Here is a 27,161-nt window from a genome sequence, read left to right as displayed (position 1 = left end):
TGAAAGGTGGCTTAAACAATGCCTTTATTATTGCAAAAAACAAAGCAGTAAGAGTCAGGCAACACCCAGGTTGGTGACTTAGAGGTTGGGAAAACCCAATAGAAGTGTCACATGAAACAGACATGTTCTTGAAAATATAAACTCCAACAAGTCACCAGCAGAATTCAGCATTTCCTCCAACAAATTAGGAGGGGATAGAGGCCAGCTTCCCCGAACATACTGGTGTGGTACCCAATGCACACTGTGTGGACCTGCCAGGTGGCAGAGGTGGAATGAATTCTGTCAAGAAACTGGCAGTGACATAAATCTGGCAAGGGCCCTGGGCAGGTTAGAAAGTCTAACACAGCTCTTTAAAGATTCCCACATAACTGGAACTTAAGGAGAATCTGCCCGCTGTGGATTTTCAGATGTACTGGCTTTAATTAAGGTAAATGGCACCCTCCTAAGTTCTCTCTTCCAGTGTAATTATACTAAAAGGAAATTGCACGTCCTCTACATCTAAGGCTTTTCTCCAGCATGAAGTCTCTGGTGTTGAATGAGGTCAGATTTGCAGCTATAGGATTTCCCACATTCACTGCATTCATAGGGCCTTTTTCCAGTGTGAACTCTCTGGTGTTGAATGAGGCTGGAGCTTTGGCTAAAGGATTTTCCACATTCCTGACACTCATAAGGCCTTTCACCAGTGTGAACTCTCAGGTGTTTAACAAGGTTAGATTTGCAGCTAAAAGATTTCCCACATTCACTGCACTCAATAGGTCTTTCTCCAGTGTGAACCCTCCAGTGGTTCTTGAGGTTAGAGCTATGGCTAAAAGATTTGCCACATTCTTCACACTCATAAGGCCTTTCTCCCGTATGGACTTTCCGATGTGAACTGAAGCTAGAGCTTTGCTTAAAGGATTTCCCACATTTACTGCACTCATAAGGTCTTTCTCCAGTATGTAGTCTCCTGTGGTGAATGAGGCTGGAGCTTCGACTAAAGGATTTCCCACATTCATTGCAATGATGAGGCCTTTCACCAGTGTGAACTCTCCGGTGGTAAATGAGGCTAAAGTTTTGGCTAAAGGATTTTCCACATTCGCTGCACTCATAAGGCCTTTCTCCAGTGTGAACTCTCTGATGTTGAATGAGGTTGGACCTTTGGCTAAATGATTTTCCACATTCCCTGCATGCATAAGGCTTTTCTCCAGTGTGAACTTTCCTATGGCTATTGAGGCTGTAGCTTTGGCTAAAAGATTTCCCACATTCACTACACTCATAAGGCCTTTCTCCAGTGTGAACTCTCCGATGTATAATGAAGCTGGAGTAGTAAGTAAAGAATTTTCCACATTCACTGCACTCATACGGTCTTTCCCCACTGTGAACTTTCTGGTGCTGAATGAGGTTACATCTTCGGGTACAGGCTTTTCCACATTTGCCGCACTCATAAAGCCCGTCTCCAGCAAGGACTCTTTGGTCCCGAACAAGTGTGTCCGTGCAGCTGAAGGCTGTCTTGCATTCTCCCCAGTTGTGATGACTTTTTCCACTGCGAAACACAGCCTCACACTCACTACTGTTTGGCTTCTCCCCAGTGTGAATGAGATACTGACGGATAAATTCCATGCTGGCTAAAAAGTCCTTCCCAATCTCCTCACATGTAAGGGACTTCCCTGATGCAGGGACTGTGCAGTCCTTCATAAACGAGGCTCTGTCCACATAACTTCTGAAGGGTTTCTCTATAATGTGCTGCCCCTGTTGAAGGTTGGCAGTGAGATAGAATTGTTTCTGACATGTGTATGTTTCCTGCCCAAGATATGTTCCCTGGTGCTCAGCCAAGGGCAAAACGTTTCTCAAGATCAGGCCACCCATCTCAAAGGGCTGGGAATTCTGGGGAGATGAACCTGCCCAAAGAGTCCCGACCTGTGACTCTCCTTGTACAGAAAGGCTCTGTTCAGAAGGTGCATCTCCATCTTCCACTACACAACAACCTGAAAGCAAAGAAGTGACAGTGAAGTACACATTGAATCTATTGGGAGGGGGCAAAACCATCACAAATGCACATGTGATACATTCAGGAACCAGTCCATGGGACTGCTTTCAGTAAAAGGGAGCTGAGGTCTGACTGAGGAAGCAGCTGTTATGCACTACTAGGGCCCCTAAGGTCACAGGACTGGACAGGCCTATCAGGCACAGGACACAAGGCAAGGGCAAGGCCCAGAGTGAAAGGCACATTATTCTTCTGTCAATGGCTTTTAGCAGCATTACGTGTACTGGTGTCATGTGATGCTGTGCAGAAGTCTATGTCCAGCCCCAGGAAATCCTGACTGGCACAAAGTAACTGGTGTTCAAGGATTATTAAAACACATGGGCACAATTCAGGACACAACACTGTTGGAAAGTACTGTGGAGGGAGCAGTGTGAGAGTGAGAATAAGCAGTCCAGACAATGCGGATTAGCCCTGAGCTGGAGTCTGAATAAAAATGACTAGTAGAAAGGACAAGTTGGCACAGTGTCAAGAATGGAGAAGGAAGGTAGAAATGAGATGTGGCCACTGGCAATGGCATCAAAACACAAGCAGGACAAGTTCGTGGGATGATGTGAACACAGCCCTGACATAACATCTTCCCCTAATTGCCATTCACCTGGGTCACGCCCCCTGTGAGCCCATCTTGCTGAGACTGGAGTCATGTCCATCCCGTGAAGCACAGAGGAGTCTTCCTCTATCCCCAGCTGAGCAACTGCATGGGGCCTGGAGGATCCAAATCCTAAGGGAGAAACAGGACAGGTCAGTGGCCAGTACTGGACCAGAACAACTCAGCACACAACAGATCACAGGATACATACTTAAATAGTATACTAAGTACCTCCAGGCACAGCTAGAGGGAAGATGGCAGAGAAGCAAACACCAGGAATCTGTCTCTCCACCTGGACAACACCGCCCAGGAAGAATCAACCTGATACAACTATTTTGCAACTCTTGAGTCTATTGAAGGCTTGCAACATGCTAAACTGATTTAATTCTGGTCAACTTCAGCTCTTAGCATGGTACCAGTTATCCATCTGCCAACTCCCCCAATTCCCTAACTCTGAGGCCTAGGGCAGGCAGCTATACACATGTTCCTGGAGCAGAATGCAGGAGCCAGGTGGGCAATAGGGCTCTGTTGTATAAATATCAGGGATCTGTTCTGACTTCACATGATTTAAAGGGCAGGCATCTATTCCTCCACCCCCCTCCCTTGATTTTCCTTTTATTCCCCTTTTGGGAAGCAGAAATTCAAGGACTTGGACACTCAACATCAATCACATATACGGAGGAATTTAGAAAGTCACTGTGCACACCCAGAGAAAGGTACAGGCTCAAAAACACCTGAGAAGACCTTAAGTTTACACCTCACGCTAATCTCCAGCACAGAGACACCCTACAATCATTAAACAAACAAATTAGCCACAATAAAACCCAAGAGCAAACCCTAAGAAGGGGCGAGGATTGGATTTCTAGAGTTACTACATCATAAGATACAAACGTCCAGTTTTCAACCAAAAATCACACAACATATGGAACAACAGGAAAGTATGGCCCATTCTAAGGAAACACCCAAATCAAGAGAAACTGCTGAGTGACATCAGCATGAAGGTGGAGTGAGTGGTTCCCTTTGTCTCTCCCCTCTAAGTTACAACTAAATGGACATTCATTAACCAACAGAGGATTCCCTACACAGCACAACAGGATGCCTGAGAGATTCACACAGCCATACATCTGAAGGTGGGTGGACTGGATCCCTGTGAAGCGGTGGAACTGGGTGAGCAGACCCCTCACCCTCTGCAGGGGCAGTCATCCAGGTCACAGGTCCTCACACAGTGGCCAGCATGATTGTAAGAGGAGGTGGAAGCAGCCCAGACTGGATGTGAATGTTTTTGGAGTGGTGGCCAGGCCCGCAGGATTACCCACTGTGCCATGGCAGCCCCACCCACAGGAATGCTCCCTGCAGAATGACAGCTCAGCCCTCACAAGGGAGCCCCACCTACCAAGCACAGCAGCTCAGCCAAGCTACCTGCAAGGGCAGAGCCATCCCTCATGCTAAAGAAAGTGCCCTTCTCCTCCCACCTAGTGCAGTAGCTCGGCCAGTCGCCTGCTCAGTGCAGCAGTCCCACTCACACAGGAATGACCTGCCAGGGGAGCACAAAGGCCCCATGAGTGCATGCATGCATGACCCATCAAGCAGCTGTAGCCAGGCTGCACAAACGCAGAGTGGCCCTACTGGCACACCTTCCATCTGATGGGGCAGGATCAGAAACACAGCTCCTGCTGCCCCTACTGGTGGCAGGTGGAATCTGCGACCTGACACTATCACAAATGTGCCAGCAAAGGATCAATTCATCAAACAGTATGAAGAACTACATTAACACTTCAGAGCAGAAAGAAAATGACAAATCTCCGAAAACCACCCTGAACTCACAGAAATTTACAATCTAAATGACAGAGAATTCAAAATAGTTGTAGTAAAGAAACTCAGCAAGTTATAAGAAAACTCAGAAAAACAGTTCAAAGAGGTCCTGAATAAAATTAATGAGAAGGAATACTTCACCAAAGACACTGAAGTTTAAAAAAAAAAAAGCCAAAGAGAAGAACACATTTCATAAAAAAATAATACAGAAACCATAAAAAAGGAGCTGACATCACGGAGGAAATAATTAATGATTTAGAGGTTATAAATACAGAAATGCTTCAGGTGGAGGAGAGAGAACTGAGATTTTTAAAAAATGAAGAAATTGAGGAATATCCGACTCATCAGGAAAAGCAACATAAGGACTATAGATATTCCAGACAGAGAAGTGAGGGAGAAGGGAGTAGAGAACTTGTTCAAAGAAATAATAGCTGAGAACTTCCCAAACCTGGGGAAAGAACTGGACTTACAAGTACATGAAGCAAATAGAACTCTTAATTACAACAATGCAAAATGACCTCCTCCAAGACATAAACTATTAAAACTGGCAAAAGTCTATGACAAAGAAAAAACATTAAGGGCAGCAAGACAGAAGAAAACAACCTACAACAGAACTCCTATCAGGCTTTCAGCCAATTTCTCAGCAGAAACCCTACAAGCTAGGAGAGAATGGAATGATATATTCAAAACACTGAAAGACAAAAACGCTCAGCCAAGAATACCCTATCCAGTGAAACTACCCTTCAGGTATGATGGAGAAATAAAAGCTTTCCCAGATAAACAACAGCTGAGGGAATTAATCGCCACTAGGCTTGCCTCACAAGAAATGTTGAAAGGAGCCCTCTCATCTGAAAAAACCAGATTTATAAAACTGTGAGCAAGGAGATAGACAGAACCAACAAATTGCAGCTCTATATCAGAATACGTCAGTAAACAATAAATTATAAAAGATAAAGGGAAGGAAAGTATCAAAAATAATTATAAACACTTCAATTTAGTCTCAAACACACAACACATAAAAAAGAATAATTTGTGTCAACAATAACTCAGAAGGGGAAGAAGAAAAGGATGGGACCTGCTTAGGCTAATGGAGTCAACAGGCTATCAGGAAATGGACTATCTTATCTTTGAGATCTTTTATACAAACCTCATGGTACCACTTAACAAAAAATCAGAACAGAGCCACAAATCATAAATAAAGAGAAAATTGAGAAAACCATCAGTGAAAACCACCAAACTGAAATGGCAGTCAGAAATACAAGGAAAAGGAAACAACAGAAATATAAAACAACTGGAAAACAAGTGACAAAATGTCGGTATTAAGCCCTCATACAACAATAATCACTTTTAATGTAAATGGATAGAGTTATCCAATCAAAAGACACAGAATGGCTGGAAGGATTAAAAAACAAGACCCAACAATATGCTGCCTCCACCAAAGACATCTCAGCTCTAAGGACAAACACAGACTCAGAGTGAAGGGATGGAAAATGATACTCCAAGCAAATGGCAAGCAAAGAAAGCAGGTGTTGCCATACTTACATCAGACAAAGAAGACTTCAAGATAATAAAGAACAATGAGAGACAAAGAAAATCAATATATAATGATAAAAGGGACATTCCACCAAGAGGACATAATATATACAAATATATATGCACCTAACACAGGAGCACCAAAGTACGAAAAGCAACTATTAATGTACCTAATGGGAGAAACTGACAAGCAACACAATAATAGTAAGGGACCTCAACACCCCACTTACATCAATGGATGGGTCATTCAGACAGAAAGTCAACAAGGAAACAGTGGCCTTAAATGAAATACCAAACTAGATGGACTTAGAAATATGTAGAACATTCCATCCCAAATCAACAGAATACACCTTCTTCTCAAGTGCACATGGAACATTCTCAAAGACAGACCATATGCTGGGAAACAAGGCAAGCCTCAAAAACTTAAGAAGGCTGAAATCATATCAAGCATCTTTTTTGATCACAATGCTAAGAAACTAGAAGTCAGCTACAAGAAAAAGGCAGGGAGGGGCCAGCCCGGTGGCAGCCCGGGGTTCGCTGGTTCGGATCCCAGGTGTGGACTTAGCACCACTTGGCAAAAGCCATACTATGGTAGGTGTCCATATATAAAGTAGAGGAAGATGGGCATGGATGTTAGCTCAGGGCCAGTCTTCCTCAGCAAAAAGAGGATTGGCAGCAGTTAGCTCAGGGCTAATCTTCCTAAAAGAAAAGAAAAGAAAAGAAAAAGGCAGGGAAAGTCACAAATATGAGGAAACTAAACAACATGCTACTGAACAACCACTGGATCAATGAAGAAACAAAGAAGAAATAAAAAAATACCCAAAGACAAATGAAAACGAAAACACAACATACCAACTTTTATGGGATGCAGCAAAAACAGTCCTAAGAGGGAAATTTATAGCAATACAGGTCTACCTCAACAAACAAGAAAAATTTCCACTAGGTAATCTTAAACCACACCTAACAGAACTAGAAAAGAACAAGGCCCAAAGTCAGCAGAAGGAAGGAAATAATAAAATCTAGAGCAGAAATAAATGAAATAACGACTAAAAAACAATAGAAAGGATCAATGAAACTAAGCTGGTTCTTGGAGAAGACAACAAAATTGGCAAACCCTTAGCCAGACTCGCTAAGAAAAAAAGTCAGACGGAGGCTGGCCCCGTGGCCGAGTGGTTAAGTTTGCGCGCTCCGCTGCAGGCGGCCCACTGTTTTGTTGGTTAGAATCCTGGGCGTGGACATGGCACTGCTCATCAAACCATGCTGAGGCAGCGTCCCACATGCTACAACTAGAAGGACCCACAATGAAGAATATACAACTATGTACTGGGGGGCTTTGGGGAGAAAAAGGAAAAAAAAAAGAAAAAGAAAAAAAGTCAGACGGCTCAAATAAACGCCAGCCTAATGGATAACGTAGAAGAGATGGATAAATTTTTAGACTCATACAACCTTCCAAAACTGAATCAAGAAGAAATAGGGAATCTGAACAGACCAATCACAAATAAAGAGATTGAAACAGTAACCAAAAACCTACCAAAGAACAAAAGTCCAGGACCAGATGGCTCTCTGGAGAATTCTACCAAACACTCAAAGATTTAATACTTGTCCTTCTCAAATTATTCCAAAATATTAAAGAATATGGAACCTTCCTAACTCATGCTATAAGGCCAACATTACACTAATACCAAAATCAGACAAGGCACAACACAAAGAAGGAAAATTACAGGCCCATACCACTGATGAACATAGAAGCAAAAATCCTGAACAAAATATTGGCAAATCAAATACAGCAATACATTAAAAAGATCATACACCATGAGCAAGTGGGATTTATACCAGGGACACAGGGATGGTTCAACATCTGCAAGTCAATGTGATACACTACATTAACAAAATAAGTAATAAAAATCACATAATCATCCCAAATAGATGCAGAGAAAGCATTTGACAAGATCCAACATCCATTTATGATAAAAACTCTCAATAAAATGGGTATAGAAGGAAAGTACCTCAAGATATTAAAGGTCATACATGACAAACCCACAGCCAACATCATACTCAGAGAAAAACTGAAAGCCATTCCTCTGAGAACAGGAACAAGACCAAGGTGTCCACTCTTGCCACTACTATTCAACATAGTACTGGAGGTTTTGGCCAGAGCAATTAGGCAAGAAAAAGAAAATAAAAGGTATCCAAATTGGAAAGGAAGAAGTAATACCCTCGCTGTTTGCAGATGACATGATTCTACATATGGAAAATTCTAAAGAATCCACCAGAAAGCTATTAGAAATAATCAAGAACTACAGCAAAGTTCCAGGGTACAGTATCAACTTACAAAACTCAGTTGCATTTCTATACACTAATAATGAATTAGCAGAAAGAGAAGTCAAGAATACAATCCCATTTACAATCGCAACAAAAAGAATAAAGTATCTAGGAATAAATGTAACCAAGGATTTGAAAGATCTATACACTGAAAACTGTAAGACACACAACTGAAAGAAACTGAGGACGACATAAAGAAATGGAAAGACAGCCCACGCTCATGGATTGGAAGAATAAACATAGTTAAAATGTCCATACTACCTAAAGCAATCTACAGGGTCAATGCAATCCCAGTCAGAATCCCAATGATATTCTTCATGGAAATAGAACAGAGAATCCTGAAATTTGTATGGAACAAGAAAAGACTCCAAAAACAGACACACAGATCAATGGAACAGAATTGAAAGCCCAGAAATAAAACCACACATTCATGAATAGCTAATCTTTGACAAATGAGTCAAGACTATACAATGGAGAAAGAAAAGTGTCTTCAATAAATAAAGTTGGGAAAACTGGACAGCCACATGCAAAAGGATGAAAGTAGACCATTATCTTACACCATACACAAAAATTGACTGAAAATGATCAAAGACTTGAAGGCAAGACCTGAAACCATAAAACTCCTAGAAGAAAATGAGGCAGTATACTCTTTGACATCAGTCTCAGCAGAATCTTTTTGAATATCAAGTCTACCTAGGAATGGGAAACAAGTGAAAAAATAAACAAAGGGGATCATATCAGACTAAAAAGTTTCTGTAAGGCAAAGGACATCATGAACAAAACGAAAAGACAACCCAATTGGGAGAAAATATTTACAAATCATACATCCGACAAGGGGTTAATCACCAAAATATATGAAGAACTCATATAACTCAATAACAAAAAGACTAACAACCTGACCAAAAAATGGGCAGAGCAGGGAGGTCCAGTGGCATAGTGGCTAAATTTGCATGCTCTGCTTTCACGGCCCATGGTTTGCAGGTTCAGATCCTGGGCACAGACCTAGCAAAGCTCATCAAGCCACACTGTGGCGGTATCCCACATAAAATAGAGGAGGATTGGCACAGATGTTGGGTCAGTGACAGTCTTCCTCAAACAAAATGAGGAGGATTGTCCAGTTTTCAGCTAAGGGCCAATCTTCCTCACCAAAAAAAAGGGGGGGGGGGGCTGGAATTAAGGCAACATAGATAAACAAACGCCGAGGAAATTCCTTACTACTAGGTATGTCCTGCAAGAAATACTAAAGGGAGTCCTTCAGGTTGAAATGAAAGGACACTAGACGGTAACCTAAAGCCATTTAAAGAAATAAAGATCTTTGATAAAGTTAAATACATCCACAATTATAAAAGCTGGTTTTATTGTAACTTGAACCTATAATGCCACTATTTGTTTTCTACGTTATTTAAGAGAGTAATACTTGGAAAACAATTATTAGTCTAAGTTTTTGGACACACAACATATAAAGATGCAATTCTGTGACATCAATAACTGGGAGGCGGTGATGAAGCTGTATAGAAGCAGAGTTTTTTTAAAAAAAAATTGAAGTGAAGTTTGTATAAATTTAAATTAGGTATTACAATTTTAATATGTTACATGTAATCCCCATGGTAACTACAAAAAAAATAGCTACAGAAAGTACATAAAGGAAACAACAAAAGAATTAAAACATTTCCCTACAAAACCCCAACTGAACAAAAAAGACAATAATGCAGGAATTAAGGGACAAAAAAGCTATAAGGCATATAGAAAACAAACAGCAAAATGACAGAAGTCCCTCCTCATCAATGATTACTCTAAATGTAAATGGATTAAATTCTCCAAGCAAAAGACAAAGACTAGCAGAATGGATAAAATATGATGCAACTATATGCCATCTACAAGACACATACTTAAGACCGAAAGACACAAAGAAATTGAAAGCAAAAGTTTGGGAAAACAGATTCCGTGCAAATAGTAACGTAAAGAGAGCAGGGATGGCTATACTAATATCCAGACGATAGAGACTTTGCATCAAAAAAGTTTTTAAGAGACAAATAAGGATATTATATATAAATAAAAGATTCAATATACAAGATATAAAAATTATAAACATTTATGCTCCCAATAAGAGACCAGCAAAATATATGAAGCAAAAATTAACAGAACTGAAAAGAGAAACAGACAGTTCTACATTAATAGTTGGAGACATCAATACCCCACTCTCAATTATAGATAGAATAAACACATAGAAGGAGGTAGAGGAACTGAACAACACAATAAACTAACTAGATCCAATAAGTATATACAGAACACCCTACCCAACAACGACAGAAAACACATTCCTCTCAGGTGCACATGGGACATTTTCTAGGATAAGCATATGTTAGGCCACAAATAAGCCTTATTAGATTTAAAAATAGAGACATCACACAAAGTATCTTTCCACAATGGGAGGAAGTTAGAAATCAAAAACTGAAGGAAAACTGGAAAAGTCACAAATGTGGAAATTAAACAACCAATGGATCAAAGAAGAACTATAAGGGAAATTAGAAAATACTTAGAGATAAATGAAAACGAAACACAGTATACAATTGTGTGATGCAGCAAAAGCAGTGCTAAGGGGGAAATTTATAACTATAAACACTTACATTAAAAAAGGAGAAAAGTCTCAAGTCAACAGCCTAACTTTACAATATAAGGAACTACAAAAAGAACAAACTAAATCCAAAGCTAACAGAAAAAAAGGAATAATCAAGATCAGATCTGAGATAAATAGAGAAGAGAGAAACAATAGAGAAAAATCAACAAAACCAAAAGTTGGTTCTTTAAAAAGACTACCAAAATTGGCAAACCTTTACCTTAGATGACTAAAAATAAAATTAGAAGATTCAAAATACTAAAATGAAAGTGGGGACATTACTGCCAACTCCACTGAAATAAGAGATATTATAAAAAGTACTAGTTATGGAGACTGAATCACTAATCAAAAACTTGACAAAGAAAAGCCCTGGACCTGTAGGCCTCACTAGTGAATTCTATCAACTATTTAATGAAGAACTATAACCTTTCCTTTTCAAACTCTTGCAAGAAAATGAACAGAGAACACTTCTACACTCAATCTATGAGGCCAGCATTACTCTGATATCAAAAACAGACAAAGACACTACAAGAAAAGAAAACTACAGATCAATATACTTGATGATCATTGATGCAAAAATGATCAACAAAATACTAGCAAACTGAATTCAGCATATTAAGACGATTATATACACCACAACCAACTGAGATTTATTCCCAGAATGCAAGGATGGTTCAATATACAATCAATCAATGTAATAATACCACATTAACAGAAAAGGAAAAAATCATATGATCATCTCAATAGATGCACAAAAAGCATGTGACAAAATTTAACACTTTTCATGATGAAAATACTCAACAAACTAGGAATAGAAAGAAACTACCTTAACATAATAAAAGCAAAAAATTAAAAATCAATGGCTAATACTCAATGGTGAAAGACTGAAAACTTTTCCTCCAAGATCAGGAACAAGAAAAGGATGCCAGCTTTCGCCACTACTATTCAACACTGTACTGGAAGTTCTAGACAGAGTAATTAGGCAAGAAAAAGAAACAGAAGGCATCCAAAAGGGAAAGGAAGAAGTAAAATGATCTCTGCCCATGAATACATTATACACAGAAAACCCTAAAGATTTCACAAAAAAACTGTTAGAATGAATGAATTCAGCAAAGTAACAGGATACAAATAGAACAAAAAGTCAGTTGTATTTCTATACACTGATAATGAACATTCTAAAAGGAAACAAAGAAAAACAACACACTTATAATAGTATGAAAAGAATACTCAGAAATTAACCAAAGAAGTAAAACACATGGGCACTAAAAATTACAAAACATTGCTAAAAAGTATTAAAGAGACATTAATAAATGGAAAGACATTTATATTCACGGACTGGAAGACTTAATATTGTTAAGATGTCAATACTACCCAAAGCCATTTACAGATTCAATGCAATCCTATCAAAATCCCAACATTTTTTGCAGTAATATACAAAATTCGACCTAAACTTCATATGGAATCTCAAGGGACACTGAATAGCCAAAATAATCCTGAAAAAGGCCAAAGTTGGAGGAGTCACACTTCTTAATTTCAGATCTTGCTGCAAAGCTACAGTAATCAAAACAGTGTGACACGGGCATAAAGACAGACATGTAGACCAAGGAATAGAATAAAGAGCCCGTATATACATGTGGTCAAATGATTTTCAACAAAGAGGCGAAGGCCATTCAATGGGGGAAGAACAGACTTTTAAAGACACGGTGCTGGGAAAACTGGATATCCACATGCATAAAAATGAAGTTGGACTCTTACCTTACACCATATATAAAAATTAACTCAAAATGGATCAAAAATCAAAACTCAAGAGCTATAACAATAAAATTCTTAAAAGGAAACGTAAGAGGAAAAGCTTCCTGACATTGCATTCGGCAATGATTCCTTGGATACAACATCAAAGGCACAAGCAACAAAAGAAAAACAGGCAAACTGGACTTCATCACAATTAACAACTTTTGTATATCAAAAGACACTATAAAAATAGTAAAAAAAGCAACCCACAGAATGGGAGAAAATATTTGCAAATCACATATCTGAGAAGGGATTAATATCTAGAATATATAGACAACTAAAACTCAACAACAAAAAAACCAAACAACTTGATTCAAAAATGAGCAAAAGACTTGAACAGACCTTTCTCTAAAGAAGATATACAAATGGCCAATAAGTATACAAAAAGATGCTTAACACTACTAACCGTTAGAGAAGGGCAAATTAAAACCAAAATGAGACACAACTTCACACTCACAGGATGGTTATTAACAGAAAAACAGAAAACAAATGTTGGCAAGGACCGAGAAACTGGAACCTTTGTGCACTGCTGGTAGAACTATAAAATAGTGCAGCTGATGGGGAAAACAGTACGGTGGTTCCTCAAAGAATTAAAAATACAATTATCATATGATGCAGCAATTCCAGTTCTGGATATATAGCCAAAAGAATTAAAGTAGGGACACTAAAAGATATCTGTACGTACATGTTCCTAGCAGCACTACTTATAACAGCCAAACGGTGGAAGCAATCCAAGTGTCCATTGATGGATGAATGGACAAACAAAATGTGGTACGTACATACATACATCAGATTAAGTCTTAAAAAAGAAGGAAATTCCGACACACGCTACAACACAGACGAACCTTTAAGATATTATGCTAAGTGAAATAGCCAGACAGAAAGGGACAACTACCATGTGATTCTACTCATATGAGATATTTAGAGTAGTCAAATTCATAGATACAGAAAGTAGAAGGGTGGTTGCCAGTGGATGGGGGGAGGTATTGTTTAATGGGTAGTTTCAGTACGCAAGATGAAAAACTTCTGTGGATGCATGATTCTGATAGTTGCACAACAATGAGAATGCACTAAATGCCACTTAGATACAGTAAATTTCTTAAGTATACTTTATCACAATTAGAAAAAAAGGGAAAAGAACCTTAGAGGAGCATCTTGCAAGAACAATCTGTGAAAGCAGTGACCATGTAGGATCCATTAGGCTGACCTCAAGACTACTGATCTCAAATCCTTCCCTGTGAGGCTTTTGGGGAAGCAGGCGTTGGTTGGGGTCATAAGGGAAGAGAAGTGGGGATGCACTCAGCACATCCCAGTAACCACAGCACCCACTCAGGGAAAGGAGAAAGAAGCAGTGCCCATGGTTCAGAGGCAAGAAAGACACAGCCGCCCCTGGGGAAAAGAGAAAGGCAGAGCCTTGTCCAGGGCACGGGGTGAGTGTGAGTCTTACCCAGAGAGGATGTAAGTGCCAAGTTCTCCATCATCACATCGTGGTACAGGCGTCTCTGAGCCTCATCAAGGAGATCCCATTCCTCCCAGGAGAAATATAGGGCCACGTCCTCAAAGGTTACACTTCCCTGCCAGAATAAAGACAGATGAAACCATTAACGGCCTCACTCTTGAAGACCCACAATCTATCTCACCATCCATCTACCCCATGTCCATCTTCCTCCCGAGATCCGCAAATAAGAGAAGATACCAGACCCTCATGCCATTGGTGTCTGCTCTCTCCTCACACTCCCATTAATCACTGTGTTCACTGTTTTCCACTCTGGAATCACATGGAGCCCGTTAGGACCTAGATAAGATCACCTCCCTCCTGTGACCTAGAGCTTCCATGGCCTCCAGAATAGATGCCTAACTTCACTGGCAGTGGTTCCACAACTTACTTCTGCCTCCCTACCCCATCCCTGCAGTCTCTTCTCACCAGAAAGGAGACCTGGCCTTCCCTGAACCAGCTCAGCTTCACCTCCAAGCAGTTCCACATACTGACTCCTGTTCTTGTGATAAGCTTCCACACCTCTTTCCAATGATAGCCTGAAATGGAAACCCCAACACATAATCCCTAGACTACACTCAGGGCCCTGAGCTTGGGGATTCTCCAAGGGTCACCAAACCCAAGGGCTGGGAGAGCAGCACGTGAAGTCTCATGACACCACAATCTGCAGACAGTATGGGATGGGACCAGTGTGGGACTGGGACAACCTCCACTTACCCGTATAGGTTCCAAAAGCACTCCCGCAGCCATGGAAACCTGGGGAGAGGCAGGTCTTAGAGGGACGTGACATGGCGGTGCTCCATAGGCTCTGGCCTTCCCTCCACTCCTGGCAGGCACCAGAACAGGAACCCTCGGAGGGACCGTCTAACCCCTATGCTGCCCCTGTGCTGCGATGAGCTGTGCGCTCTCGACCTCCCTCTGCCTCAACTTCCTCACCACCCTCTGCACTCTGTTCTTGAACTGAACAGACTTTAGGGGATTTTTCAAACCAGCACTCAGATCCTGTCTCTCTTTTGCTCAAAATTCTCCACGGCTCCCAAGGGCCTGAGAAGGACGGTGCAGCCCCTCAGCCTGCGACGGCAGCGGCGACTCTACCCAACTGTGCTTCCCTGAAGAAGCAACACGGACCCCAAGTTTCTCCCATGTTCCCGGCCCCGCCGCCCCCTCCGCCCGGGACCCCCGTCCGCAGCCACAGGCCCCACGAGCGCCTCCCCGGCCCGGCCCCGGGGCCTGGGCTGCAGGCCCGGGAGCAGCGCCCGCCCGAGGGCTGGAGCTCGGGCTGCGCTGCGGGCGGGGCGGCCCGGAGCCGAGCGCTCACCTGAGCCGGCTCCCTCCGCGCGGCCGCCGCCATCGGCCTCGGGGGCGGCGCGGGGCCGGGAGCGGCGGGAGACGAGGCGCCGGGCGCGGCGCTCCCTGGCTCGGGCCTGGTGCGGGGCCCCGGGCGGCGTCGCCGAGCCTCAGAGCCGCCTGGGCCGCGGGGACGGTGCCTCCTCCCACGCCTCCTCGTCAGTCCCCTCAGCTCCGACCCGGCGCTTCGGCGCCGGAGCCCCTGACCGGGAAAACAGACCCGACGGCCGCTGGAAGGACCGCCACAACAAACGCTGGAGTCCCGCCTCAATGCTATTTGCCCTAGCGGAAATGCCCTCTTTCTGGAGTTTCATTGGATGATCGCCGCTGCCGCTCAACGCATAGCTTTCTGGGCAATGTAGTTCTCGCGGCCTAACAGGTCTGGAACCCGCGCAGAAAACTCTCAGAGACGATGGCTTAGCCGCTCTGGGGGCCGCTGGGAAATGACCTCGCTATACTTGAAGTGCGGGGAAGGGGCTTCGCTCCTTCTTAAAGGGGCGGCAGTCCGAATTCTAGGGAGTCTTAATTGTTCAGACTCCCAGAAGCCGACTCTTGTGGACATCCCCTGATAGCTGGAAGCAAATAAACATTATCTTACTGCGCTTCAAGTGCATGCAGCAGGAAGGGTTAAATTCCTTTTTGTGAGCTTCAGTAGGTTTGTGACTACAGAACCAGGCAAAGAAAGGGTTACTGAGGGTCTGGTCAACAACTAACCTGGTCTGTCAAATGTCCTTCAGAAACGAAGAAAGGATGTGTTCTGTTTTTCAGAAGTTGCTGTCCCCTTTTGCATATATTGCTATCTTGCAGAGAAACTCAAACGGTTGCAGTAAGACCCCTGCAAAATGTTCCAGCACCGTGCGTCCTAAGAAGTTAGCTTAAACTTATTAGCATCTTAAATTCCTCTTGTCTGGGAGCGTCCAAACAGCCATTTTTAGATCATGGGATGTATGTATTAGCATGTTTGCCTGGTACGCATCTGCTCTAAATGAATACAGTTATTACACAGTTGTTACAAATAAACCTGTTATCCTCTGCTCTCTTGTGTATAAAGTCTCCACTGCCTTGGGGAGACACTGGTTTGGGCATCATCCCGTGTTCTCCATTGCTTATGCAAGCAATAAACCTTTTCTTCACCTACTTCTACCTTGGTTCTGCTTTTCAGCTCCACATCCACCAAGACAAAACCACTGAGTTCAGTTATAGGTTTTTCTGGGGCAAGAAAAGACATCCTTCAGGACTATGATGAAGAAGATAGAGGATGAGATACTGGGCAGCTCTGAAGCAGATGAACAAGGCGGGATCTGGGCCTCTGGTCTCCACAGAAAACGTCTCTCCTGCCTGTATAGTCAGTGATTGTGGCCAACTCAGTGTGAAACACTGTCTTATCCATAAAACACAAAATTGTTTTGTCCGTATAACATAATTATAACCATTTTATACATGCACATTCTTTTTCCTAATATATGTGGAAAGCTTTTAATATATAAAATATCAAATTAACTATTGTTTACTAAGGAGTACTACACCATGTACATTTACCAAATGGAAAGTGAAAAGTCTCTGTTAATTCGACTCCTGGAGAAAATCAATGTTTGCAGCATGGTATCTTTTTAGGATTCTGTCTGCACATGGATGCATAAAGCTATGTTCCTGTTTTTTTGTTTGTTAGTGCCCTCCAGTCAATTCGTCTGCTGTATCAGCCAATGCTCCACTGCTATTCTTAGGGTTTTCATGGCCAATTTTTTGGAAGTGGGTGGCCAGGTCTTTCTTCCTACTCTGTCTCAGTCTGAAAGCTCCACTGAAACCTGTCCACTATGGGTGGCCCTGCTGGTATTTGAAATATAAGTAGCCTAGCTTTCAGCGTCACAGCAACAGGTAACCACCACAGTAAGACTTCCCATAGACTGGTGGTTTGGGTCCATGACCAGGAATGAACCTAGGCTGCAGTGATGAGAACACCAGATCTTAACCACTAGACCAGCACATGTATGTCCAGGCATTCATATGTATTCCTATAGTAGTTTGTTCAGTAAAAAGGAAGTCATACTTTGTATACAGATCTGTAGTTTGTTTTGCTGACTTAACAATATATCTTGCACAACCTAAATCAGCCTCATTTTATACCTGAGACCTCCTTATCTTGACCAGTTGGACACCTAAAGATGCCTCCTTCTTTTAGGGGCTGCACTGCATTCCACTGTCTGTATACACCATGGAGTCCATTGGGGGCTACCTTTGCCCCTCAGTCCCGAAGTGCCGCTCCCGAGTGTGGGACTGCTTCTGCCACTGTTGGATCTGTGTGGGCCAAGAACCAAGTGGTGAAGGGACCGTCTGGGTGGGCAGTGGCTGGTGGCCAGTGGGTTCCTCGGGCACCCCCATGGCGGCCGCATATGGAGCTGAAAGAGTGGCCTCGGCCCACCAGGAGGATTTGCTGGTGCAGGGAGGATTTGAAGATGCAGGAAGGACTTTGCCTGGGCAGGGAGGAGCTGGGACTTGCTGCTGGCCACCTGGGACTGCGCCTGGCTTCTGGGGCAGGAGCCAGGGCTGCAGTGGTGAAAAGGCAGGACTCAGCCTTTAGGCACAAATTCCTCATTTAGTGTCTGTAGCCAAGTCAAGACCTCGTTAGAGTAACTTTTAGCTCCTATACGCCTCAAGACCAATGCCTGTCAAAGGATGTCTCTACCAGGAACGTCAATGATGTGCCCATGCCACCTTGAGGATGCTAATGTAGGTGAGGTGCTCTTGATAGACCGATTTCCCACTAGCAGCTCGTGCCACAGCACCTCAATGCTCCTAGATCAACCTTCTTGCTGTATGTTCGCTCCTAGATCATTTTCAGGGGCCAGATTGTCCAGAGTCTCACACATTGTCTTTTTCCTGCAGGAGCGTAAAGGAGGGAGCCCCCAGCAAAGTTCCAGAGAGAGCGAGTTTCCTTCCATAGCTACCAGTGAGCTGGGACCTGAGAGACCCAAGGAAGACCTGGCCAGTCTCTCCCTGGCACCTGGGGTGCTATCTGGGCAGGTAGTGAGTTTGGGAGTGCAATCTGGGTTTTTTTTGTTGTTGTTTTTCTTTTCTTTTCTTTCTTTCTTTTCTTTTTTTTTTCGAAGATTGGCCCTGAGCTAACATCTGTTCCCAATCTTTTTTTCCTTCTTCTTCTTCTCCGCAAAGCCCCCAATACCTAGTTGTATATTTTAGCTGTAGGTCCTTCTAAATCTGCCATGTGGGACATAGCCTCAGGATGGCTTGATGAGTGGTGCCAGGTCTGTGCCCAGGATCAGAACCAGCAAAACCCCGGGCCACCAAAGCAGAGTGCGTGAACTTAAGCACTCAGCCACAGGCCAGCCCCAGCAATTTGTTAATATGAGTCAAGGTTCCAGAGGAGGCAGCTAGGTGGACCAGCAATCCCATATATTGGAATTAATCACTAAATCACTTGGTTCATTAGCAAAGGTATATGCAGAAGAATTTTCATAGAAGTTTTAAGTGCAAACTAGAGATACCTCAAGAGGTGAGTGTGTAAGCACATTAAGGTTTATTCATACAACAAAACAAACTATGGGGATTATTATGGCAAACTAGTTCTAATGGCTATAACCACTAAGACTAAAAATAACAAATGTTGGAGAGGGTGTGGAGAAAAGGGAACCCTCATCCACTGCTGGTGGGAATGCAAACTGGTGCAGCCATGATGGAAAACAGTATGGAGATTCCTCAAAAAAACTAAAAATAGAAATACCTTATGACTCAGCTATCCTACTACTGGGTATCTATCCAAACAACTTAAAATCAACAATCCAAAGTAACATATGCACCCCATGTTCATTACAGCACTATTCACAATAGTCAAGACATGGAAACTATCCAAGTGCCCATCGACTGATGATTGGATAAAGAAGATGTGGTATATACACACAGTGGAATACTACTCAGCCAGAAAAAAAGACAAACTCATCCCATTTGCAACAACATGGAAAGACCTGGAAGGAATTATGCTTAGCAAAATAAGCTGGACTGAGAAAGACAAACACTAGATGATTTCACTCATATGTGAAATATGAACAAACACGTGGACAAAGAAAACAGTTCAGTGGTTACTAGTGGAAGAGGGTTGGGGGATGGGCACAGGGGGTGAAGGGGAGCACCTATGTGGTGACAGACAAGAAGTAATGTACAATGGAAATTTCACAATGATGTAAACTATTATGAACTCAAATAAAAAAGAATTTTTTAAAAAGTTTATCTATAAACTCTTATCTCACTTACATCTAGACAATTTGTTTGTAACAATCATATTTAGGTTACTGACAAAAACTTCCTGTGACACTAAAGCAGTTAGCCATAGTCTTAAGCTGTTTTAAGTACCTACATCATAATGCATAATCATTGTTAAAAAGTTTCCCCAAAAACTTTTACCCTTTTTACATTTATTCAGTGTACCTGTTTCCAGTAATTACTTAGACTGCCTACAAAACTTCATGAGACATTAGACAAAATTAGCCATCATTTTAAGTTATTGTTTTTGCTAATCAGTTTTTCAGTAGAGATAACGTCAGCTCATTTGACCAATAAATGTAGAATAAAGACTGCATATCTGCGTCATATCCAGTGCTGATGACTCTGAAAACATGTCCATTTAAATCAAACCAACAAACTAAAATAAGCTTTCAGTTACCAAAGATTAACTTATATCATGTACTTTAAAAGACATTTGGGTTAACTTCTTTTCCATTTAGAAATTATTTAGGTATGTGCTTAACTTAAGCCAAGTAAATGGAGCTCTTAAATTTTGGCTATACCATCCAAAGGTAAAAATATCACACACATATGACATACACATATAGACACACATACACAGAGACTAAATGGCTGTTGTTTTAAAATTACTGCCATGAGTCAGGTACAATGCTCCCTAGTTATGAATCCAAATTTTATGACTTCTTTACTAATATTTGTGGGGAAGACACTCAAAATGCTAGATTATTGGCAAGAGCACTCTTCTGGCTGTACCATCTTTTTCCAGTGCCATGCTTTAGTTGTGTTTCCTACTATCTGGTGCATGCAAGTCATCTGTATCTAGATAATAATACAAATAAAAGAGGAAATATTTCCAAGAGTTCAAAAGGGAAGATCCACACCCAGATAAAACTTATTATAAAATTTAAAAAATTTTAAAGACAAAGTCATACAAATTTATGATATGAAAAAATGAATGACCCCCGTGAAGAGTAATGAAACTGAGTTCAGACTTTTCAACAACACTATCAACAGGTGCAAGGCTAGAAAGTAGTAAGGCTTTCAAATAATTGAAGAAACAATGACCTTTAAACCGAGATCTTTTTGTATGTAGCCAGCATGTTATTTTAGAAGGGAAGGTTAGTACAAGTATTCAACAATGAAAGTCAGAAGAGTTTTTACCACAGTTATGGCCAGCATTGAAGGCACTAAAAGAGAAAATATTTAAGTAAGAAGAGTAAGTCAAGAAGAACTCTTTACACATCACTCAAGCTTTGCTTCCTGAGTTTAATCATTATTTTCCCACTTTAAACAAACAGTTTGCTGATAGTCGGTGCTACAATTTGAAAATGTATCTTGCTCTGCTGTACTCCTCATACATCTCTTTAGAACGTTTTTGAAAAAAACAAAAAGTGATTCTGAGAGTTTTAAAACCTAACACAATACAGCACTGTGCTGCTCATTCTTTCCAATTTGATTCTAACATAACAATAGCAAAGCAGAAAATCTACAATTCCGTGTGAGATAATGTACAGTTCTGTGAAGTCTTCGGAGTGAAACAAACCACAGTCTATACAGTCCTACATGTTTTCCATTAAAATCTGAATTTACTCAGATTAAGGTAGAGCAGTATGACTGTTGTAGGGGAGGAAGACATTTCCTCTACCCTCTATGGGTTTGTCTGGCCAGAGAACGAATTAAATTCACATGAGACAGAATAGCAGGAGAAAATTAAACACATCTTTATAACATGTATACATGGGAGAGGTCAGGCAAGCTGAGCAACTCCCCAAAATGGCTGAAGCCCCCACCTTAAATATCATCTCAGCTAAAGACAAAGAAGGATATTGGGGGTGGAGGGGGAGTCAATCATGGGAGATTACCACGCAAGTACAGTAAACAAAATGCAGATTTAAATCCTTGCCTTCCCCATTGATTAAGAGTTTCTAGAGATAAGGTCATCCCCCTCTTCTTCCTGGTACAGAGAGGGAGGGACGTTTACAGATGGAGATTTCCTTTACTATGTAAATGTCTCTTAACAAAGGGTAAGCAAGTTCCACTCCTCAGAGCCTCCTTTCTGTCCCAGTTTATTAAAAGCAACCAGCCCAATAATCCTCATGCCAAAGAGACATATCTTGGTGTGGCCAAGACCAGTACCCCACACTGTCATGGCATGTGAAATTAATAAGAGAAACCTCCACTAAGTTGGAGTTCAGAAGGCCTGCAGGGGAACTCTCTGCAAACAGGGAGAGAGGTAGGCTTGCTTTTCTGACAGGAGGGCTTTCCTACTTTACCGCCCAGCAGGAGGAAGGAAGATTTCTCTCCCCTGCCTGGCAACAGCCTAGCCAGTAGAAGATTGGAGGAACCCAACCAATGGGAAACCTCTACACTTTGGACTCCTGGTCTGCTCCAATGGATTCTTGTTTATTACAGCCCCCTTCCCAACTCCCCCTTTTCCTGTATGAAGGCAAGCCCTTTCCTTTGTTTCTCTGGATTTGCCTATTGTCGGCCATAGCCTGTGTATCCAGAGTTGCAAGTCTTCTGATTGTTCCCAAAAAGAATAAACCTGTTTTGCTGGTCAAACAACTGGTCAATTTACTTTTTTTTAAAAATCTTTTTTTTTTTTTGAGGAAGATTAACCCTCAGCTAACTACTGCCAGTCCTCCTCTTTTTTGCTGAGGAAGCCTGGCTCTGAGCTAACATCATGCACATCTTCCTCTACTTTATACCTGGGACGCCTACCACAGCATGGTGTGCCAAGCGGTGCCATGTCTGCACCCCGGATCTGGCCATCGAACCCCAGGCCACCAAGAAGCGGAATGTGTGAACTTAACTGCTGCGCCACCAGGCCGGCCCTCAATTTACTTTTTAAGTTGTCAGGCATTTGGTGTGTCAGGGAAAACTGTAAAGCCTCTATTTAACCTGCAAAATCTAAGCATGTAGGTTCTTCTAGTTGTGCTATGTGGGATGTTGCCTCAGGATGGCCTGATGAGCAATGCTAGGTCTGTGCCCAGGATCCGAACCTGTGAAGCCCTGGGCTGCCAAAGCAGTGCACGTGAATTTAAGCACTCTGCCACAGGCTGGTCCCTGGGCCAATTCTATGTGGCAACCTGTATGTTCTTAGTGGGATTCAGCCCCAATTTTCCAAGTGAAAACCAGCTCACTAACACATCCCAGATAACCTACCAGCATTCATGCTTTTACCTTGGCTCTGCACCAGGCTCTTCTTTTTCTCCACACTGCCCTTTCAAACCAGTTCTGGAAATAGCCACCCCAACCCCAACCATCGTTGGATGAAATTAATGGAAAACACTTGGATTTTCTGTTAGCTATTTGCCAATAAAATTGTATCCTGCAAATTTTGGTCACCAATACTATTCAAGCCCAGTTTAGGTACTGATATGTCCAGTGAATTATTACAAAATCATATCATTTAATTATAAAGGTGCTCCTCCATCAGCTCAGGCCTCCTTCTGAGTTTTTTTTTTTTTTAAAGATTTTATTTTTCCCTTTTTCTCCCCAAAGCCCTCCGATACATAGTTGTACATTCTTCATTGTGGGTCCTTCTAGCTGTGGCATGTGGGACACCGCCTCAGTGTGGTTTGATGAGCAGTGCCATGTCCGCGCCCAGGATTTGAACCAACGAAACACTGGGCTGCCTGCAGCGGAGCACGCGAACTTAACCACTCGGCCACGGGGCCAGCCCCTGAGTTTTTTAATTATAATTATTCAAATGGTCTAGCATGGTGGGAGCTGAGGCAGAGAATTTATATTCAACAGACTTGAGATATGATTAGCCAAATTCCAAAAAGTGAGGGAGGAAGGCCCTTGGATCTCTTTTTAAGAGATTCATTATAATGAGGAAACCTTGAATCTCAACTTTCTCTAGAAGCATTTGAGTGACTAAGGATGGGATCATAGTGAGTCAATGGGTCAGAGATTCAGATGTGGTAAAATTAACTGAGAAAGATGGGGCATGAGGCCAGGGATCTGGAAAGATAAGAATTTATGCAACAAATAAGGTCTTACTTTCTCTGGAAATAAAATGCAATTCAAGGAGTTATGTAGATAAATTACATGCCATTTCCATAAAATACTGCTCTCTCCTAAAAATTATAAAATTATAGTAACATTCTGGAAGTAAAAAGAGGATTATTGTTGGATAAATGAAGATAAATAAAGCTTACTCTGAGGGAAAAATGGAAATAGAAGAAAAATATAATCTAAAGTAATTTCTAAGTTTGCATTTAAGTGACAGGCAAAAAAATTTTAAATTTGGTTAATAAAAGTTGATCATAAAAAAATAAGGATGAATTCTCTTGGAGAACTGTTAGCTGTTAATTATTTTAACTTAAACTAAAATGAAAAATTGGGAAACCTAATTTCATTAAACAAGTTATGCGTTTTAATTGGATATTCACTAAATTATTTATAATAGCCAGAGCCAATAATTTTGTTCACCTGATTTGGTTTCATTATGGGTCTGCCCTTACATTTGAGAAAAAGTTTATTGTCTTTGCAAATCTTAAGAGAATTGGGGTAATGCAAATAAGATCCCCTTAGAAAAGAGTCTGTAAACATGAGCATATACATGCTTACAGAATAAATGAGCCTTTTTATTAAAGTAGAATGGATAAACTTAAATAAATTATTATACTTTTGGTGCAGTAAATACAACTTGAACATTATGAGGCTGTGGAATCCAGTTCCAGGGCTATATCAATGAACTACAAAAAACTAGCAGAAAATTACTATTTTATGAAAATTATATCCTATTAAAAATCCACTAGAAAACATGAATAACCTTAAACAACTTGAGCTAGTGTTCTCAACCTGAGGCAGTCTTGCCTTCCCAGGGGCCATTTGACAATGCCCAAAGATAACTTTCACTGCTGCAACTGAGTGATGGTGTTTCTGGGATCTAGTGGGTAGAGGCCAGGGATGCTGCTCAACACTCTGTAAGGCACAGGAGAGCTTCTCTAAACAAAGGATGATGCAGCCCCAAATGTCTATGGTGTCTGGAGGGGATGGTTCTGCCATGGGGTCCTGACAACCTTGTACAGATCCACTTGGGCCATGCAGGAGAGACTCAATTGCAGTCTGATCTAAGTGCTGGTGGAAAACCTTGTGACCCTTCCAGGAACATGGCAAGATCAGCATTCTTGGAAGGAGCTGTCACAGGCCATTTCTCACCCACATCCCTTTCTTGTGGATGCCATGGGGCAGTTCCTTCTCTGCCTCCCTGGGTGCCTTCCCTTATTTAGAGCTGCAGCCTGGAAAACCACACAGCTGTAGTCTAGAATGGACTCCTCAATGACAGATCACTCCATTGCTCATTTGTTCATCAGACCACCATCATCTGGTCTCTTTGGTTAAGTGTCATCCTGTGGTACAAGGGTCATGGGGAGGTGACATCATGCTGGCCTTTCTTATGCTGTCTGCATAAGTAATAGTCTCTACATCCATTTGTGTGGTTGTCTCCCTACCAGCAAAATGTGTGGTAGAGTGGAAAGCCAACACAGCGTGCTGCTTGTAGACTGCTTGCTCATGCTGAGGGTAAGAAACCCTCGACTAGAACATAAGAAATTACTGAATACAACCAGCTTTTACTGTGGATTTAAAAATGAAGCATAATAGAAAAATGGAATTTAAGTTTTGTCAATGTTTTCTCTTCAGTGATAGGGATGAGGAGTAAATATATAAAGTTAATGTAAGTTGATCATTGCAAAATGAAAATACATCATCTTTAAATTGTAACTAACATTTGAAACATTTGTTACACAATTGAAACGTTTAGAAAATATGAGTTTTTATAAAATAATTTAATTCATTCCAAATGACTCTGTAAATCACTTACAAGAAGCAGAGCTGATGATGTCACCCTCCTGACTGAACCCAGCCACTAGCCTGTCATTATTCTCAGGATGCAGTTTCTAGTTCTTCGCCTGTACTACAGTGTCTGACAGAAGCACCTTCCTCATTCTCTGCCTGCCACTCTCCCCTCACTGTCAATACTCCTAAAATACTGGATTTCTAAACTTCTTTGGGCGCTCTACATGCCTTCTCATCAAGGAGTCAATTCAGGCAATTTTCCATCTGCCTAAAACAGCTAGACTCCACTCTGGTTAAAAAAAATTATATATTTTTTAATCTAACAATTGAAAAGAAGAAAAACAAATACACAATGGAACTTAATTCCTTCTCCCCAGTTGACATTTGTCTGCTTTCTATCATCTCACATATGTCCAGATTCCATAGCACAGTGCAATGAGACAGATTAACTTTGTCTACTCGTGTGGAGGGATCATTAATGGTTCCACTCTGAGCTGTGGAAGGGCAGGGATATAATTCCTTTTATTTATTGCAGAATAACAAAGTTCTAGCCTGATTTCAGACACATACGTTTCACTGGAAATTTTTGAAAAATGATTGATAACTGATCCAACTGCACAGTTAGAAGACATATAGATGTTTAACCAGATTGTGAAAACAGTTTTCCTTGCCCAGCTTCCACAGCAGAACCCAGAGGCACGTGTTTCACTGGTGATGAGCACAAAGGTGCTGAATGTTGGGAAACACGAAGACACCAGCATGGAAGTGTTCACCAGCCTCTGGCTTGGGTTTATGATCAGGGATGAAGAAAGTGTCAAAACGGAAGAGAGAGGAAAAGGAGACAAAGGCACTCACCAGGAGCAGGATGGTGTGTGTGGCTCTGGCATCATGGAAGTTCTGGGGGAAAGGGTGTTGCTGTGCATGTGTTGGACTTGCTGCTTGTGCCTGTGTGGGACAAGGACCATGGAGCCACTTGCTAAGACCATGAGACCCAAACATATTACATCAATAGAGAAGAATATGCCTACATGTAGTAACAGTAAAAATCTGTCTGGAATGGGGGATACACAGTATCCATAAATTTTCTCCATACTCGTGTTTTTGCTCTTCCTTGGGCCAGTGACACTGATAGCAATAAAGGTATTTAACACAAGAGGCAGGATCCAACAGAGGAAACAACAGAATCCAATGCACTTCGGGGGTCTCATTCTGAGCTCCATCCACCTAGAGATGCTGGGGCAAAGCTTAATGGCCTGGAAAACACTGAGGAGGCAGGTAGAGCTTAGGGACACCCCTCTGGAAACTCTGTGAAAAGAGAAGACACATTTACATCCAGCATCACTAAGGAAATATTTCCATCCAAAAGCTGCCATTGTCTGCGGGACCCCTTTGTGGAAAAGAACCAAGTTGTTGGCTAAGACAAGCTGATTAAGGATCAAGTCAGTGTTCTCAACATGTTCCCAGTGAGCAAGGCAAAGATATAAAGACAAAGGAGTGAAGAATTTCCAAGGATCCCAGCTCCAATCTGAGTGAGGACAATAAGACCCAAACTTATACTAGCGGAAACCAT

At 41.8% G+C, this 27,161-nt stretch overlaps 1 protein-coding gene and 1 pseudogene across 5 annotated transcripts; both read right to left on the bottom strand.

The window, feature by feature from the left end:
- Nucleotides 1-15,773, bottom strand: LOC124249665 (zinc finger protein 211-like). 5 transcript variants are annotated; one of them, XM_046680860.1, is made up of 6 exons: nucleotides 15,498-15,773; nucleotides 14,897-15,005; nucleotides 14,609-14,718; nucleotides 14,132-14,258; nucleotides 2,619-2,741; nucleotides 1-1,964 (listed from the first exon to the last, which is right to left on the bottom strand). In XM_046680860.1, exons 1-6 carry the CDS (start codon nucleotides 15,528-15,530, stop codon nucleotides 499-501), a joined length of 1,968 nt encoding a protein of 655 aa, XP_046536816.1. In that variant the 5' UTR covers nucleotides 15,531-15,773; the 3' UTR covers nucleotides 1-498. The 5 variants fall into 5 exon arrangements, with proteins under 5 accessions (XP_046536816.1, XP_046536818.1, XP_046536820.1 ...); XM_046680862.1 differs by having other exon boundaries at nucleotides 14,897-14,935; nucleotides 15,498-15,552; XM_046680864.1 differs by lacking the exon at nucleotides 14,609-14,718.
- Nucleotides 15,637-27,161, bottom strand: LOC124250248 (vomeronasal type-1 receptor 1-like; annotated as a pseudogene).

The sequence above is a fragment of the Equus quagga genome, chromosome 13 (assembly GCF_021613505.1).
Source record: "Equus quagga isolate Etosha38 chromosome 13, UCLA_HA_Equagga_1.0, whole genome shotgun sequence".
In the NCBI taxonomy this organism is placed as follows: Eukaryota; Metazoa; Chordata; class Mammalia; order Perissodactyla; family Equidae; genus Equus; species Equus quagga.
This window is presented reverse-complemented; position numbering and strand designations above follow the sequence as displayed.

Bases quoted from the DNA above. Each gene is read 5' to 3' on its own strand.
- LOC124249665 (XM_046680860.1), bottom strand. From the start codon at position 15,530: ATGGCGGCGGCCGCGCGGAGGGAGCCGGCTCAG. The intron at 15,006-15,497 runs GTGAGCGCTCGG...GGTGCCTGCCAG, and splicing joins CGCGGAGGGAGCCGGCTCAG to GAGTGGAGGGAAGGCCAGAG. The intron at 14,719-14,896 runs GTAAGTGGAGGT...TTTCCATTTCAG, and splicing joins TGCTTTTGGAACCTATACGG to GCTATCATTGGAAAGAGGTG.